Source organism: Heliangelus exortis, chromosome Z (assembly GCF_036169615.1).
Source record: "Heliangelus exortis chromosome Z, bHelExo1.hap1, whole genome shotgun sequence".
Lineage (NCBI taxonomy): Eukaryota > Metazoa > Chordata > Aves > Apodiformes > Trochilidae > Heliangelus > Heliangelus exortis.
The window spans coordinates 15,790,891-15,809,993 of NC_092454.1; the positions used below are offsets into that span (position 1 = coordinate 15,790,891).

The 19,103-nt window shown below is 37.9% G+C and overlaps 1 protein-coding gene across 7 annotated transcripts in view; it reads left to right on the forward strand.

Moving 5' to 3' along the window:
* The window catches only part of NNT (nicotinamide nucleotide transhydrogenase), a 43,096-nt gene that overhangs the window by 10,330 nt on the left and 13,663 nt on the right, over positions 1-19,103 (forward strand). For all 7 annotated transcript variants that reach the window (XM_071731631.1, XM_071731634.1, XM_071731627.1 and 4 more), the window contains 13 exons: positions 454-542; positions 2,114-2,301; positions 2,941-3,074; positions 4,286-4,477; positions 5,581-5,734; positions 6,964-7,125; positions 8,702-8,812; positions 9,496-9,641; positions 10,949-11,144; positions 11,774-12,007; positions 13,753-13,913; positions 14,640-14,819; positions 18,803-18,962. In XM_071731631.1, coding sequence (XP_071587732.1) covers positions 454-542; positions 2,114-2,301; positions 2,941-3,074; positions 4,286-4,477; positions 5,581-5,734; positions 6,964-7,125; positions 8,702-8,812; positions 9,496-9,641; positions 10,949-11,144; positions 11,774-12,007; positions 13,753-13,913; positions 14,640-14,819; positions 18,803-18,962 — 2,107 coding nt within the window. The remainder of the gene's footprint in view (positions 1-453; positions 543-2,113; positions 2,302-2,940; positions 3,075-4,285; positions 4,478-5,580; positions 5,735-6,963; positions 7,126-8,701; positions 8,813-9,495; positions 9,642-10,948; positions 11,145-11,773; positions 12,008-13,752; positions 13,914-14,639; positions 14,820-18,802; positions 18,963-19,103) is intronic.

Consider the following 19,103-nt stretch of genomic DNA (forward strand, 5'->3'; position numbering starts at 1 on the left):
TTCCATATGGCGAAAGCATTTAAGGACAATCAGATACTGTGATTTCTGGTGAATTAAGACTGATGGAAAGGTTTGCTTGATTGGAAATGCATTGGATTGAGTTAAAGAGAAATGAAAGTAGAGGTAAGAAAGGTGGAGAAAAAAGGAATTAAGGAGAAAACCTCTTCTTACTTACATAAGCTCTTAGCTACAGATGAATTTGCCCTCAGATAGGTGAAGTCAGGAGTTTACAGCTTTTGAGCTGTTACGTTTACAGGGCAGCTTTAGCAAAGTAATTTTGGATTCTGTGTCCTAAGATAACTTGTTTAAATTTGACAAAATTTAAACAAAAATTACAAATGACAACTTAGTTAAGGTACGTCGACGGTTGTGAAGGCAGTGCAGGGGTGTTACTTTACTAGTGAGTTCTAGTTTTAGTTTGTGGGCCAAGCATGATAGTTTGTATCATTTTAGGTCTTGATCATTGGAGGAGGTGTTGCTGGCCTGGCTTCTGCAGGAGCCGCTAAATCAATGGGTGCAGTGGTTCGTGGATTTGATACTAGGTACGTGTGTTAAAGTGGTAATAGCATTCTGAAATTATTTTATGATTAAGTAGTTTGTGGCTATATTACAGTGAAAACACTTGTACTGCACTGAATCACAATTCTTTTCCTACCAGTTTTTATTTCATTATTATGCCTCCATTTTTTTTATACCTCAAAAAAACCCCAAACCATACCCCTCCAGAGAGTCTATCTCATGAAATCATTCAGATCTATATGAATAAAAATTTGTTGCTTTATGAAAATGAGAAAGTTAGGGCTTTTATCCAGAACTTCAGTGTGTTACTGGGGACACAGGAAGCATGATAAAGATATAGTCTTTGTGCCCTCATTTGTAGCTTGGTTTGGCCCAGATGTATAACTGCATACTCTCACTTGTACTCTCTTGATGTCAGAGAGGCCAGCTAGAAACCCTTTGGAGAGATTATTCTTCCAATTTGCTGAAGAAGAGAAAGTGATCAAGTTACTTTATTTATGAAACAGGAGCTTCAGCTGAATCTGCTTTAAATGGTGTTTTCCCTGGGTCTCTTCTTTATGTTTGGAACAATTATTTTGTCCCCTAGCTACTTTTTTAGAGTAATAGACAGAAAATTATGAAGCAGTAACATTTTTCTGCTTATAGTTACCTGGACTGTAAACTCTTTTTTTTTTTTTTTTTTTTTTTTTCAAAACAGCCTTCTTTAGTGAATTTTTATGTGCTTAATACTGTATTTGCATTAAAATTACTTTTATATTTTGATTTTACGCCGAAGTGTCATCTAGTGCTACTTTGTTATGTCTAATATGAGAGAAGAAAAATTATCTCCAGATTTATGATTCACAGTAAGAAAATTTTCATATTCCTTAAAACAAACTGGAAAGGGTTTATTTTTCTTGACTTTTAAAACTTCTCAGACTCATTTCCCTTCCAAAGTATCATCTTTACTTGTATCTTGGATTACAAGAATGTTTGTGTTAAATGCTCTGTATGTTGTGAGTGTTCACCTAACGCTGAAATTTATTCTAGTTATTTACTGTGATATCATATGATGCAAAATAAATTACAGATGTACAAGAAAACTGTAAAAAAACCTAACTCAAAACCAACCCAGACCACCAACCTGTCCAATCTCACATTTGCCCTCTCCCAGCCAGTTTTCCCTGTTAAAATAAGACCTGCTGGTATTTCACAGATTAAAGACAGGGCCAGAGGTTTGTGTATATATCACCTGTCTTAGGCACCTGAGTTTGGGCTATAGATTTACCTAGCTATGATAAGGGTGTGTAGAGTTACTCAACAGTTAAGCTCCCAGATTTGAGACTTTTCTTGGAGCAACTCTGCTGACTATGCAGGAAATGGTAGCTTGCATTCGTTTGTTATTCAAGTATATTCATTAGGAATATAAAATTATTGATGCACTTACTTTTTTCACTAAATACAGAAATTTTGAGGTTTGTACTTATAGTCTCCTAATCCTAGAAAAAGTTTTGGATCTCTTACTTTAACAAGACTAGTATTAAGAAGACCAGAAATGTTGTGGTGGATTTTTAAAAAAGTGATTATTGTCTCCTCCATATTTGTCTTTTCCTAGAGCTGCAGCTTTGGAACAGTTTAAGTCTCTTGGTGCTGAACCTCTGGAAGTAGACTTAAAGGAATCTGGAGAGGGACAAGGTGGTTATGCTAAAGAAATGTCCAAAGAATTCATTGAGGCTGAAATGAAACTATTTGCCAAACAGTGCCAAGATGTTGATATTATTATCACTACAGCACTTATTCCAGGTATGTTTTATGTGCAAGATGCTAATTTTCGTTTATCAGGTCTAAGTTGGCATGTTTTGGAGGTGTGCCTGCAGTACAAACCAGGCATTAAGGAATTACATCTCTTTGATCATGTAACTTTTCTCTTCCCTGATAAATGGGAAGTGATAAAGGCGTATGCCTTTTTTCAAACTTTTCACAAACAAGCAGTCTTTGTCTCATTATAATCATTTTTTCTTATTAAACAAGGGGTAGATGGTAAGAAAGTAAGGCTGCAATTTTCTTGCATATTGACTAATATTTCGTGCATCACTGCTACTGCTGTCCAACTTGTGCACCAAATCAAGTCCAGTTGAAAAAGTACTTGACTTGAGTTTTAAGATTGTATGTCATCTGTTCGCTGAAGAAAAAAATGGACTTGCCAGCATCTTGGGTAGACTGCAAATGCATAGCTTTTTTTATACTGGGGGGGAATGTTCTAAAGTATCTCTTCCCTTTGCCTGTATAAACACACATTCTTTGAGATTTTAACCTAGGTAACTATTATTGGAAAATTTTGTTTACAAAAATAAGGATTACAGATAGAGAGAACTCAACTCCTAAACTCTATAGAGAAAAAGCTCTATTTTGTATTTAACTTCTTATATCTTGTTTTGTCAGGCAAAAAAGCTCCCATCTTGTTTAAGAAAGATATGATTGAATCAATGAAGGAAGGTTCAGTAGTTGTGGATTTAGCTGCAGAAGCAGGGGGAAACATTGAGACTACAAAGCCTGGAGAAATGTATGTTCATAAGGTGAGCATTTTGATCTGCAGATCACTTGCAGTTTGCATGAGTTCACATTGTGTTTTGTAAACTGTATGCTGGAACTGATGATCTAGTTTTCTTACTTGAGCACTAGTAATATTTGAGATTTTCATTTGGTCAGTAGTCCCCTCTATGTATAACAATTTGAATACTTAAAAAAAAACCAGATACCTTAATTTCCTTGTTAAGTATGGAAGTTTTACCACTTAGATTTCAAAATACAGTGATTTTTCTCTGGATATGTCTGCCATGGTTGTCATAAATATAAGCAGGTTGTGTGTATATATGTGTGTGTGTGTGTGTGTGTATATATATACACATAGTGAGTCATGCATTGTATTTGGCTTTGTGGTTTTCTAGGGCTTTTGATATCATTGCTTAAAAACTGTAAAATAGAAATAATCAGATATTTTCTTGAAGAACTTATATGGAGGGCTTTTAGTCAGAGAAATACCACCCCTGGATGTAGTATACAGGCAATGAGCTGTGGAAGAGAGCAGCAGTACAGAACTACTAGCAGTGTGTTAGAGTATTGCAGTAAAAAGCCAGAGTTTCTTGAAGCCTGCATGGATCTTTGCTCCTGCAACTCAAAAGCTGCCTTTTAACATCAGCTTGCTTGAACATGAAGAGTGCATGCCAGCTTCAGCTTCACACATCTTCTGAGAGCTCGATAGCCAGGTATACTGGTATTTGTTCTTTAAACAGTGTGGATATATTATGTTACATCTTTCTCTAAGTGTGAACTCTGGCATGTTACACTTGCACTGCCAGTTAGCTTTGAGGAAGCTCCTTTCACTCCTGCAGAAACTGCAGAAAGTTGCCTTCAGTGCATGCCCTCCAGAGGGACCAAGAAGATGCCAAGCTTTGGGTAGGGTAATCTGTTTCCTGATTGATTTAAGAAGCTAGGCAGAATAGTAGGATTTGGAGAGGACAAGCTGTTGCATCAGTACACCTGTGTATAGGCATGTTGCTAATTCCTTTAAAGGTGTTTGGTTTGTTCATATTAAATTCTCAAACTGTTTTGGGTAATCTTCCTGTGGCTTAATAATATTAGAGCTGCAGGTAACAGTTTTAGCAGAGATTAAAAATGGCAGTAAGTAAACCAAGTTAGATACGTAGTTCCAGAAGGATATACTGGAAGAGATGTTGCTTCTTTTGAGGTTGAAGTAATCTTAATATTTTACTTGGATTTCTTCCAGGGTGTTACACACATTGGCTATACAGACCTGCCTAGCAGAATGGCTACTCAGGCCAGTACTCTGTATTCCAATAATATTATCAAGCTCTTAAAGGCTATTAGTCCTGACAAAGAGAACTTCTATTTTGATCCAAAAGATGAGTTTGATTATGGGACTCTGGATCATGTTGTTAGAGGAACTGTAGTAATGAAGGTAAGCCAGTTAGTACTCTCTTCTTAATTTGTGAGTACATACTTTGACATTTATCAGTGTTGTCTTGTCAAAATGCATTTAAAGATATTGCATGCCTACAGACTTCAGCTGTGACTTGATGGGCATTGTGTTGGAGCAGTTGTGTTTGTATTTGGCTGAATAAGCCTCTACCCCTTTTTGTGAAGTGAAATCTATTTGCTTTTGTCTTCTGTTACTGTTAAACAAATACCTAACGTCTACTCATGAAAAACAAGAAAAAAAAAAATTGTATGTTGTATACATGTGATAAAAACATAGTTATTAAACACATTTTTGAAACATTAGTGTGGGACCAGGGAAAAATTCTTCCTTCATTTTTAAAAATACATGCTTGTTTCTGTTCTTACAAGATTAACTTCAGAAAAAAAAAATGGAACTATAATATACAGGATATTTTAAGATGGATTAGGGAATAGTAAAATACAAAATTTGAGCGTGGGCCAGGATGCGCTCTCCTTTATGCAACTTTTAAGACGCAATAATTTGCAGTTTAAGTAACAGGTATTAATTTCTGTTTCTGAGTTTTGGGCATAATGCTGCCAATGCTTTGTTATGTACTCTTGGATTGACTTCAGCTCTCCCAGACCACTGAAGTTTTGTGTGCAGCTTAGGTCTGACACCTTCACTGGTTATTCACCCAGAAGCCTGAAGAACAGCAAGAGACACGAGGTGACATGTTTAATACCTAGCTGAGGTCTGGGCAGGCTCTGATTACAGTTGAGATCTGTAGCAGATTTTGGTTTTTACCAAGACCTCAGTTTATTTTGCATAAATGTTTTCGGTTTATGGAAATTACCTCTTTGTTTTGGTTTCTGCATTCAAGCCATGTGTTTCCACCAGGTGCTCTTGTGCCGATTTCACCTGTTTTTTCAGTCGAGTATGGTTAACTTGCTCAGGCTGTAACTGATAATCCATTCTTGGAAACTCCAGCTGATGCAGAAAGGGAAGGTGTTTCAGTGGCATAGCTGTAGAATGACTTAACCGAGTTGCAGGACTAAGAAGAGCAGGCTCCTTTAACTCTAAAGCATCTACCATGTTAGGGGTAACTATATATCTCTTGTCAGGATGGCAAGGTGATTTTCCCAGCACCTCCACCAAATAACATTCCTCAAGGAGCCCCTGTGAAGCAGAAGACAGTAGCAGAGATGGAAGCAGAAAAAGCAGCTACTGTCACACCTTTTAGAAAGACTATGACTAGTGCATCTGCATACACAGCAGGTAAGCAACTTCCAGAGTTGGGGAAACAGGGTAGAGTGCTCCTCATTTCACTAATACTTCTACATGACCCCTGGTCTTACTCATTCAGTTCAATAATTAGCTAGGAGGGGAGTTGATTGTCTGGTGTGTCCTGGTGCAAAATGAGTGTAGTGTAATAACTGCTTTTGAGATGGAAAATAAAATCTTAATGAGAGCTGTTAACATTTCAAACCTGCCATATAAAGAGAGTCTGAAACAACTGGGTCTGTTCAGCCTTGAGAAGAGAGGGCTTAGGGGAGACCTTATGATGTTCCAGTACTTTGTGTGGGCTACAAAGAAGATGGTAACTCCCCACTTATGAGGAGTCACATGGACAAGATAAGGGGCAATGGGCACAAGTTGGTCCTGCGGAAATTCTGATTGAACAGAAGAGGAAACTGTCTGAGGACAGACATTGGAATGGTCTCCCAGGGAAGTGGTGGATTCCACCACTTTGGAAGGTTTTTAGTCTCAGCTCAACAGGGTGCTGAGACATCTCATCTAAATAATACTATTAAAAGGACTGGGCCAGAATTGGGCCAGATGATCCTTGAGGTCTCTTCCAGCCTAATTTTCTATGATTCTATGCATGTGTATTTATACAAATACCAGTAAAGTAAATAAAATTCTGAAGGAGTTCTGGTGGGGACTTTACCCATACTTTGCATTAGAATGAATTCCATCCCAATTCTTAAATGCCCACTGTCTAGTGAAATACTGAGAACGGGGCATTTGATTTGGCAAATTAATATTGGCTCTTCTTGTCATTTGGTATTCTGAGTGTATCCAGACTTTTCCATGAGGTAATTGATGAGCCGAGTATTCTTAATTTTAGTCTCTGTTATTCATATACATGCATATACATGCTTCCAAGTAATAATATCTCAGTATGTTTGTGACTTATTTTTGCTAAAGAACAGGAGCAACAGGATTCTATGTTGGTGTAGAATCCTATCTTTGCTGTTTTGTGTGCATGCATTACAAAGATGTGTGTACTGTATTTATGGTTTAATTTTATATTGTAAAATAAACATTAGCACCACAAGATCCTTGTAGTTGGCAAAGATCATAATTTGCTCTTGAAATAACATTCATGAAACATGTTTTGCTTTTAGCTTAACACTAGCCTTTTTTTTTTTTTCTTTGTATAATGTTTAAATATAGGAAACAATGGAGAAGTTACAGAAATGTTTTGCTGTGCTTTCTTCTAGGTTTAGCCACTATGTTAGGACTGGGCATTGTAGCTCCCACTACTGCATTCACACAAATGGTGACAACATTTGGTCTAGCTGGAATAGTGGGGTACCATACAGTATGGGGAGTGACTCCTGCTCTTCACTCTCCACTCATGTCAGTGACTAATGCTATCTCAGGTAGGTAACTGTCACTCAGCTGCTTGTTTTCTCTTTGAAGGATGCACACCTTCTTCTACTTGAACATTAAACAGAAATCTGCTTATATGCTTTTTAAAATGCCAGCTTCATATGTCTGAATTTACTTTCATAAGTAACAATGACACCTGAAATGTACTCATCCTGGGAGCATGTTTTTTCAAAAAAAGGCAAATCTGATGGTGTGTATTTTTAATTTATATAAGTAATTTTTTGCTGTTAATCTGTTTGCTTTAAAGTTTTTTTTTCTTGGAGTCTCTGAAGTCTCTCATGGAACCCATATTTCCTCTCATCTCTCCAATATGTTGCCATGAAAATGTCTTCATATTTTATGGATTGTCTTTTCTCGTCAAACTATACCTTTTCACAGGAGAGCAAAGAAAAAATTACTAAGTGACCTGTGAGATTTTGTCACAGTTTAACGCTGACCTGGCAATTAAACCGAATAACAGATGCTCTCTATTAGTCCCCCTCCCCTCCCTGATAAAGAAAGGAGTGAGAATAAGGGGGAGAGGCTTATGGGTTGGAAACTAAACTACACAGCTTTAATGAAACGGTAATGATAAAAAGGAAAAATTATTAAATATATACAAATATACAGCAAAATGATACCACATTCCTCCGCCTTTTCCCCAATAATGCTCATGTCACCACCTGAGGCTGCAGGGCAGCCCTGGGAAAGTCCAGGCTGGATTCCTGAAGTCAGCAGCAGTCAGGAGCTGGAGGCAGGAACACTTGGACTCAGGCTGGCATGGACCACAGGCAGACAAATGGATAGAATCTTTCCAGGATGCTGAAGCAAACAGGGACAGGTGAAGGTAGAAGGAAGAGGGCAGAAGAAGTTTGACCCTTGTGATCGCTCAAATTTATACTGAGTATGATGTGTATGGAATGGAATACTCTGGTCAATTTTGGTCATTTATCTTGTCTGGCCCTCCCTAAAGGAGGGTTGCAGGTGTAATCTCTTTACTCCTTTTCTCCTTCTGGAGGGCAAAATGTGCCTCAGAACTGAGCAGTGTCCTCGGTTCTGCTTACCAGTCTCTAGCTGTAGCTGTAAACACTGAGTGTTATCAGTCCTAGAAGCAGACACTGAGAAACTTAAACTTGCTCTTAATTTCAGCAAGTGCAGCTACTTACAAGAGACTTAGCTGAAAGCAAAATTACAAGACAGAAAATTAGCTCTATCCTGGCCCAAACAAGGACAGATTTGTAGCTCTATTGTATAACTCTACTCTAAATATGTAAGATTTTATATATCTGTTTTTGTATGTATGTGACAGGTCACTAGCCTGATCAACTTGGACGAATACAGGCAGTTATTTATTTTATCAAACAAGTATCAAAATACTTCTATTTTGATATTCATATACAATTCATATATTTTTCTTTTGAAACATGTTTTTAATTCCGAAAAAGGTGATGGTAGTCTTTATTTAAATAGTAATGTGTAGAGTAGAGGTCAAAGTTTGTGTTGACAGGTATCTGACAACTGAAAGGAAACTTGCTATAGGTAAGGAGCCTTTTAAAGTTCAGTAATGCCTTTTCCTCTTTCAAATAGGACTAACTGCAGTTGGTGGGCTAGTATTGATGGGAGGGAACTATATCCCTGAAAACACTCCTCAAAGCCTAGCAGTACTTTCGACCTTCATCTCTTCAGTCAATATTGCAGGTAGGAATGTTAATAGTTTCCCAAGGATAACTTTAAAGCACTTACGTAATTCTTTTTATTTCTTCTAGCTTTTTAATTGTATAGCTTTCAGAAATACTATTCTGGCTTTAGGATCTGAGAGTACCCATTGATAAAGAACATGACCCTCAATTTTCATAGATTTTTTGTCCCTGTTTTGCACACCCTATGGTGTAGCCTTTTTTTTTTTTTTTTTTTTTTAGGGACACATTTAAATGTGCATTTTTCTTTTGAAGTCCTTTGGGTGATGTTTGTATGAAAACCCTTGCTGGATGTATCCTGAGGTAGTACTCCTTGTATTCCTTTTCCTACTTGAAAAATATACATAGAACAAAACTCTGCTTGTTTGAGCTTCAGAATTCCCTGCTTCACAAATAAGTAAGATAAGAAAGCAAGTAAGGTAGCTTACAAATAATGTTTTTTTGCTAGTCGACTAAACTGTGTCCTGCAGTCAGCCTAGGGTACGAAGCCATACCATGTCCTTCAGGCTTCCTGACTCCTTTTTGTGAATTTCCTCCAAAGGTTAAGAAAGCAGGATGTCACCCTGATTATTCCTTCATTTCCTGGTGATTTTTCCAGATTACTATCTTTTTAGAAACTATTGGTGAAAGTTGGTAACTCTGTAGTAATATGTTTTTATCAAATATGTCTCTTTGCTTGCCCAGGTGGATTTCTAGTTACACAGAGAATGCTGGATATGTTCAAACGTCCCACAGATCCTCCTGAGTACAATTACTTGTACCTCCTTCCTGGTGGTATATTTGTAGGAGGCTATGCAGCTGCTCTCAGTGGTGGCTACAACATTGAACAGGTAAGAAGATTTTTTTTTGGCTTGTATCCCACTATTCAAAATGATGTATCTTGTTTTTACTGCTTACTGTGTTGAGAGGTAAATAGCACATTATCTGTAGTCTTTATCAGCTGTGTAGCCAATCTGAAGTTGATTAAGCTCACAATCGTACCCCAAATGCTGACTCTAAAATTTTAAAAGCTTTGAATTTTTTTTTCTGTAAAGCAGCAGGTACTTTGTTATTTATTGGAGAGATTTCCTAAATTAAAGCTTAAATATTTGCAGAAATCAGGTTTAAATGTTTCTGAAAATTTTACTTGGCATGACAGTTAAAGTCGGTATGACATCTGGATGGGATGAGATTTCAGCATAGAGGAATAAACAGGGATTGTACCTAACGCACCTTGTTATGATCCACCCTGTGGTTGATGTAACTTAATATTCAGATCCTGCATGAAAAAAAACAGCCGTGGTGGGCCAGGTGCAAATAGAAAGTTTAATTTGGTGGACAGGAGTATGAAGTGACCCAGTAAAGATTTGGCAAGTCTGTTGAGAGAAAGAAAAAGAGAGAAAGAGAGAGGGAGAGCAAGAAGGAGAGGAAGAGAGAAAGTGCACCGCATGCAGATCCCATAACGTTCAGTCCATCTTTCATCTTTCTTCCTGGGACATTGGTCTGGTCCTTGGCAGCAATGAGGAGTTTTCTGCCACTCTTGTGGCAGATTCAAAGTTTGTTGCTTTTACCCATTGTAAGGAGTGGGGCTGGTGCCTCTACTGGCCCTTATCTAGCCCAAGGGTTATTAGCTGGTTGCCAGTTAGCAGTGAGCTGATGCCCCTGGCTGGCTTTGTCTGGGTGAGACTCCTCACCTGACTGTTTAAGTCATGGTGCTTATCAGGAGTGTGTGTCTGACATCCCACTTGCTAGTTGTTGTTTGAGGCAAAGGTAATTCTGCTTACACCTCGCACAGCTTTTTTTGTAAATTCTGAAGGTATTACAGTAATGAACAGAGCAGTTTAGCTTTGGGTTTCTGCTAAAGAAAAACTGGTGTGGACTGGTATAGCAAATTAATTTGACTCGAGGTTAATATTCATGGTGCAGATAAACCAAAGTCAAGTGGGAAAAGTTTTAATATATACCACATTTTAATTGGCCAAAATTACATCCTGTGCAGCAGTTTCTCATAGTCAAAAGAGGTTTGACCTCAGTTAAGAACCGTGACTTATTCTGGAGAAATCAGCCCTACTGCGTAGTAATCTTGAAGATTTTTATGGTGATTATGCAGTTTTTCTCTACGTTATGTATGCATATTGATGTTCTTCTTATTTTAAAGATTATGTATCTGGGCTCAGGCTTATGCTGTGTGGGGGCCCTGGCTGGTCTGTCCACTCAAGGAACAGCTCGTCTTGGAAATGCTTTGGGTATGATTGGCGTTGCAGGAGGTTTAGCAGCAACTCTTGGAGGCCTTAAACCCTCACCTGAATTATTGGCACAGATGTCTGGTGCAATGGCACTTGGTGGTACCATGGGTATGTGTGTGATACTGTAAACTAACAATATATGCATGTACATGCATTCATGTAAGCTGTATATACACAAAATATTGTAGAGAGCAGAGATGGATTGACTTATAAATCATAGATTATTTATGACTTTTATCTGTTATTTTGCAAATACGTGTACAAAGAATTGTGAGTTTCAGGGCTTTTATTAATGCATCAGGATATGGTTAAGAAAGGGGAGACTGCTGGAAGAGTAGGAGCCCATTGTCTCTGATAGGGAAACGGGGCATGCAGAGCTGAATGAACTTGCCTAACTTCATACTTTTGTTCCTGACTGGATGCTGAAAAGTTCTCTTTTCCACACTGTGCGTTCATGACACAAAATTTTGATTTTTCTCAATATTTAGAGAAGACTCTAAGATCATGATATGCTTTAATCGTATGTTTAATTCCCATCATACCCATATTTTGCAAAATACATATATGCAGCTTTAGTTAAATGCCATAGCAGTTTCTAGTGTGGAACAAATTTTGCCATTGGAATAGGTGCATACATTCATGTAATCATTGCACACTGAACCACGATACATTAATTTCTATCTGCAGAGATAGGATGTGTTTTATAAGATTTCCCTCTTGTCTTCAACTCTCAATAGGTCTGACAATTGCTAAACGCATCCAGATTACAGATCTGCCCCAGCTAGTTGCTGCTTTCCATAGTTTGGTTGGTTTGGCTGCCGTGCTCACCTGCATAGCAGAATACATAATTGAATATCCTCACTTTGCTACTGATCCTGCTGCAAACCTCACCAAGATTGTGGCATACCTTGGCACGTACATTGGTGGAGTGACTTTCAGTGGCTCTCTTGTTGCTTATGGAAAACTGCAAGGTGAGAGAGTCAGAATTACTTATTAAAGAATTTACCCCCAGCCCCAGGGTTTAGCTCTGGCTTTATATTGCTGTGTAATTGGAAGGAAAGCTTGTATTTTGCTTCAGGTAAAATATTTATTTTTTATGAATATGCTTTCATATGTTTATTTTGTGTATAGCTTCAATTATGAAGCATTTGTCTTCAGTGTTTGGACACAATACTGCTGTTACTTACCAAGTCATGTAAGCTTCCTTCAGTTTATCTTGTCTAGAAATAAGATTGCTTTAGTGCTGTTAAGACACTAGCTGACACTGTTTCTTTATTTGATTTTATTTAACTTCTGTTATCACAACTTCTTATTCTTGAACAGACATTTGAATTGAAATTCTTGTGTTGCTGGGCTTAGTGAGCACCACTAGTATTTATGGGATTTTGTTCTTGGCATTGCAGACTCCTTTTAGGTAGGGAGCTTGCAAAATTAGTTAAGACTGTCTATCTAAGTTAAATAGTCACTAATCCCTGATTGCTACACACATGAAGATTACTTTATTGCTTTTGTTTGGTTTGGTTTGCTTTTGTAAGCACACATCTTTTGAGAGACTGACATAATACCTGTATGAAGAAGTTCTGGCTAAGAGCTTCATATTACTAATCCTATTGTTAGCTTTACAATATTTCCTTTGGGAAACATCTGTTCGCTTTCTTCAGTATTTATTTTTTAGACTAGCCATTGAAGTAGGATATGGATGGAAAGCTGTCTACTCTAATAATCTTTTGAAGGATATGTCAGTAGTATGTATTTCTGATAAGTAGTTATTTATTTATTTTATCTCAGTCATGTTTTTTATTTTCTCTATCTTAACCCTTCCACCCCTACAAGTGATTTGTGTGCATGTTACTTGGCCTGTTTCAGTCCACACTTCTATTATTATCTGCCCTCCCCCCTTGCATTTTCTTATCAGCACAATAATAATAAGCTTGTCTATACTACTGAACTAGAGGTACTAGATCACATATTTTGACTTCTGGCCTGAGTCTATCAGTTCATTCTTTCCCTTGAGTTCAGATAAATTTAAATGGGGCAGTTGGTAAATTTTTACTTATACCAAAAATGGATAAACTTGCATTATTTTTATTCTTTGCTGTGTTTATTGGAAAAAAGGAAAAGCCTAGGGTAAAAATAAATATATAGTTGTATTGAATGACACAAATATTAAATGCTTTTTCCCCCTCAAGTCTCTGCCAATGTGGGAAGCTATGGAAAGTCTGTGACGGAGCGTATTGGTGAAATTAAAGCATTTGAAAGCAGGAGTGTTTTATATTTAGAGTTATCTGCTTAGTCATATGTTTTGTAAGCAAACAGCTTTTGAAAGACTGAGTTAATACCCATAGCAAGAAGTTCCAGCTGAAAGCTTTCTGTTACAGAGTGCCATATACAACATGCAAAGACTTGGGGCCAGGGTGAAAAGTATGTTTTAAAAAAAAAAAGCTTCTCAAGAAGAGAAGGATATGATTTTTCTGAAGCACTTCAGAGAGACTAGGAAGAGTTTTAACAGGGATATTTGAGAATCTAGATTCTAAAGTCTGACTGTGTTACAATATTGAGTCAGCACAAAGTCTACATGGCAGCTAACTTGTTTTATCTTCTACCTCTCCTTCTTTTTAAAAAATTTTCTTTGACTGAGGTATTCAGTCTTCGCTGGGTCAAGAGACAGGCTTTTTTGAATGTATGTCTCAGTGTCTGAATATGCATTTGGTTGCAGGTGTTCTGAATTCTGCACCACTGCTCTTGCCTGGTCGACATGCATTGAATGCAGGGTTGCTGGCTGCCAGTGCTGGTGGAATGATTCCATACATGATTGATCCTACTTACACCACAGGACTTACTTGCTTGGGTTCTGTGTCAGCGCTCTCAGCCATAATGGTAAGTTGGGGAATTGTAGGATGTGAGACAAGTTAAAAAACCAGTTTGTTCTTCAGTTTTGCAAGTTTTGTATCCAGACTCCTGATATTTATAGTGCATGTATGCTAACTTGCAGTAGAAATCCCTAAATCTAGCTGTATAGCATCACTGTTCTAGAGAATAGGGATGTAGATATATAAATACTTGTATCTATGATTTAATGGAGCCTCTTTTGTGACAAACTGGTATTTTAAAAGACTTTGGAAAATTTATCCTAAAATACTTAGGACTGTTGGATTTACAGGTTATCTCAGTAACATAATATTATCTCCATGTGCAGCTTCTCCTATACACCCTATACTCCTATACACTCTCCTATACTTCTCCTATACACTAGCTGCTGCACAGTTTACCCTGAATATTATCATTCTGTAAACTTGTTCTTGCAAAGACTGCCTGTTGTGAATCCTTTAATGGCATTAACAGTTCTATGGAGCTTGTTAGGGTGCTTCTGTGAGAAAAAGGTGACTAAGCACACGATGAGCACAGTGGAGTGCCTTTCTGTCCTCAGAAGGCAGAATTGGTAAGCCCTGTCCTAGGGCCACAGCTTGGTGTCTCCTACATTGAAAAGACTTGAATTAAGTTATTAAGTATCTTTATTTAATTTTCAGTGCTGCAGGCAGACTGTCTTTTCTGCAGGTCCCCTTAGTCATACCTTATACTGAAACATTTTCTTTCTTTTTTCAGGGTGTCACTTTAACTGCAGCTATTGGAGGTGCTGACATGCCTGTAGTTATTACTGTCCTGAACAGTTATTCTGGATGGGCACTGTGTGCTGAGGGCTTTCTGCTGAACAACAACTTGCTGACCATTGTTGGTGCACTCATTGGCTCCTCTGGTGCTATCCTCTCTTACATCATGTGTGTGGTAAGATGTCAGCACCTATGTGGTCTCCATCTACGTGGTTTTTTAATACCTCCAGAGGTGGTGACTCCACCACCTCCCTGTGCAGCCTGTCCCAGTGCCTGACTACTCTTTCAATGAATAAACTCTTCCCCATACCTAGTCTTAACCTCCCCTGACATAACTTCAGTCTGTTTCCTTTAGTTCTGCTGCTACTGGGAGAAGAGGCCAAAACCCATCCCCCTACAACCTCCTTTCAGGTCGTTATAGAGTGTGGTAGTCTCCCATTGGCCTTCTCCAAACTAAGCATTCCCAGTTTCCTCATTCTCTTTTTGGAGGACTTTTTCTCCAGACCTTTCACCAGCTTGGTTGACCTTTTGGTAACGAAAGATATTATTCATCTTGTTTGCTAGGGTGATGAGCAATCAGAATTCCGAACACTAGGTGGTTGAAGACTACAAAGTTATTGGATGAAACTGTTGTGCTAGATGTCAGTCTCTCTGGTTTGGAGAGGTGCATCACACTTCAAAACTCTGAGGAAAACCCTTGCATTGATTTTGGTGTTGAATCTTGGTTCACATATGTATGATCACTTGTGCTTGGCTGTGTTTTTCAGTCATGTCACTCTGAAGTGTGGTTAAATTTAAGTGAATTTAAATTTTATCATCAGGAGGTACTTTTAGTTAGTGGGATTTGAGACTAATACAAAGTTTGCTTATTGGAGTGTCAGAAAGTGCACTTTGTTCGGAGCAGCTACTTCGAAGTACCACGGGGGGGCAGCATGCTTGCATGAATGTGCTGCTGATTGTACTTCATGGGTCAGAGCAAATGAGTAAATCTATAACTCATACTGCTTTTTTAGTATTGGCCTCCTTTTATATGGCGTGTTTGTACAGAAGTCTCTTATTTTTTTGTATCTTTCCCCCTTTTCTTTTCAAAGATGGAAAGGTAATGACTTGACTGTTCATAGTGTACCATCTGCCAGCCTCCTGATTTTCTTTGTGTTTTGCTTCGGCTCATGTGTTCCTGTATGATCAGTGCTGCTGTTCTACTGTCCTGATACTTTTCTATAGTCATCCTAGGCTGTCTTCTTTTACTTCATCTCTGCTGATATATAGTGTTGTTACCATGTTAGGAATGTTCAGTATTGTTCATTTTCATCTCTCAACATACAGTTTCAGAAGAGCTGTGCAGCTTCATGGAGGTGAGTTCAAATGAATAATCCCAAGTACAACTCAGTAAGAATCTTCTTTGAACATTTTGTTTCCTTAGCAACAGGAAATCAGCTTATGGGACATCTTTTAGTATATAAAAATGTATACATATACATTCAGTCAGCAGTTTATACCATATCAGGAGAAACATGATGCTTATGGGTGACAGATACAAGAAGTATGTTCTTGGAAGATCAAATTCATGTAAGTCTTGGTGAAAATATGATCTGTTGGATAGATATTTTCCCAGTGTGTACTTTAATTTTCTTTTACTGTCCCCTTCCTTTAAAAATTTTATTGCTAGCTTCTCTCAGCACTCACAGAGAGTTTTGAGATACTTGGTATCTATTGGTTGGAGTAATCAAGAAAAACAGGAAGCCTGGGGAAGTCATTAGCAAAGTAGTTTTGCAGTGCTAAAGTGGTTTTCCTCTAGGTATTTCTCACATTTCAGAATGTGTGGGTTTCTGAGTCAGTATTCGAGAAACTTTGTGCTGCTTTATATAGGCCCTGACAATTAAAGTTGATCAGACAGTAAAATTAAAATCACTCTGAAGTTCTGCACAATAAATAGAAATACTCAGCATTTTTCTTTTCTGCTTTGCTTCCTTTAATGGATATCATTACTAATAAAAGCATTGTTATAATTGGGGGATACAGTATCATTGTCTTGAAGCTTGTGTTTCAGCTTAACTTTCAATAAACTCTGCTTTTGTCTGTTGCAACCTGTGGAATTAAGCAAAAATATTCATCTCCTGTAAAACTTCCAACCAAAGCAAGGTATTGAAGCTTATCTAGTACACATGTGAAGGTGTTTGTGGAAACATTTTAATGGTTGAAACCTTCTTTTTACAACAATTCCAGTTACTTTATTTCATAAAACTGTATCTTAAAGATCCAGAACTGTCTCTTAAAGCTTGAATTGATAAACTTGGAAAGTGATAAGGTCTCCTCTCAGACTCCTTTCCTCCAATATAAACATTCCCAGTTCCCTCAGCCTCTCCTCATAAGGCATGTTCTCCAGACCCCTCATCAGCTTGGTTGCCTTAATCGTGAAGCCTGCACTTTATTCATACATGTATGGGGTTTATGGTGGTAAAGAAGGTGGAGGGGGCAATGGAAGTTTCCAGACTGACCCTGGACTGAGTAAGTCTTGGTTATGTTGGTTAGTTATTGCTTTATGAGGTCTTGGCTCATTTTTGACATCTTTTATACCACCTCCCTCCTTTTTGGTGGTCTTCCACCCTCTTCCCTCTCTGGTCTGGAGCCAGGCAAGGGTGCTTCATTCTCATGTTTGCTTTTTGTGTGTTCTCCGGGTTCTAATAATAATTAGAATTTATTTTTTTTTTTTTTTCCCCTGTTGGACTGATCTTCCCCTGTTAGACTGGTCTTTTCGTTTAGATATGCATAGAAAGTGCTTTGCCTCTTGTAATCTTAAGAGTGTGTAATATCTGAAGAGGGTATGCTGTCTTGCCTGACCCTTAATTGCTGTAATATACAAAGTAGTCTGTTTTTTTATTTGAAAGTGTAATGTTGTGTTATATGTCAAAGGCAATGTCTGATTAGAGAATATGAACTACTGCTCACTGCAGACAGTAGAAGGATGCTTTATATCACTGCAATGAGCACCTTCCTTCCAGTGTCTGAAACAGTGATTATTTACCAAGATAAACCAAAGCTTTTCTAACATCTTTTGTTGTTTGTCTGTTAGATCCTGAGTTTCACAGAATGATTTACCTTCTCAGGCTATAGCAAAAAACCTGGGGAGGAGCAGCATTTGAAGTATTGGTGGAAAATACACATTTGGGACCATACTTCTGTGTGGATGTTTCCTTTCACTTTCATACTTGTCTCTCCAGGTCGATTCTTAAATTTCACTGTGGTTTCTGAGCTAGCACAGCAGATGTATGACACACCTGTTTAATGAAATAAGTGATCTTTTCCTGTTATGTTCCTGCTTCTGAAGTTTTATTTACTGCAGTTCTAAGTTTTGCCTGCTTCCAGATATTGCCAGATAATACTTTGGGATCACACTCACAAGGAGACATGCCAGTGAAAGCATTTAGCCAGCATCTTTTTGCCTTTGTATCTACAGATCCGAATTTTCAGAATGTGTTCTTCTCTTAAAGCTCTTAGTCTAAGATCTCTTGTTCCTCTTTGGTGCTCAGACAGTAAGTTAATGGTCCCCTTCAGTTCATTACAATTTGTTTTGAGTTAGCATTTGGTTAGTTTTGTGTGGCTGCTTAGCTGTTTTGTGTTCTTACCTGTCTTGATGCTGCGGGAGCTTTGCCTCTGTACAGTCTGCAAGAGCTATGTGGTTTCCATGCTGTCTGGAAGCAGTTCTGTGCTTACATGTTGAACTGCTTAAGAACTTAAGAAATTGTCTTGCAGAAATTGTGTATGTATATATATGTGTATGTATGTATATATATTTTAAAAAAAGTTTCATTCTGGCCTCAAATATGCATTCTTTTTATATCCCTCCCTCTAAGAACCGAGAGAGATCAGTATTTCCTACTTGTTTTATTTCGTTCTTTGCCTTGGGTAGATGTCGATGTGTTCCCATTACAGGTATGATGTCATGTGTTAGAAGCTGATGTTTGGCTATTGTTGAGTTAAGCTGGAACTCTATTTTAAGGAGCCTGTTTTAAGCAGTTTTAAGTTGTAAGCATGCAAAGCCATCAGATAAAGCTATTGCTTGGAAGGCTTTAATATTTTCAGAAGTTTTCTTTGTAGACATCTCTACTTAATTTTTGGATTTCAGCTTTGGCTGATCAAAATCCTCTTTTCTTTCAGGCTATGAATCGTTCTCTTGCAAATGTGATTTTAGGGGGCTATGGCACAACATCAACAGCCGGTGGGAAACCCATGGAAATTACTGGAACCCACACAGAAATCAATGTGGACAATGCGGTTGAAATGATAAAGGAAGCCAATAATATTATTATTACTCCAGGTAAGACATTCTTAACTCAAATAGCAAGATCTCCAGAGGATATATTACTGAAAAAAAACCCAACTCAAGCATACAAAAACCCAAACTAAAAAACCTATAGTCTGTCTTGCAATAGCAGCAGCATGTTACGTGCTGACAGGG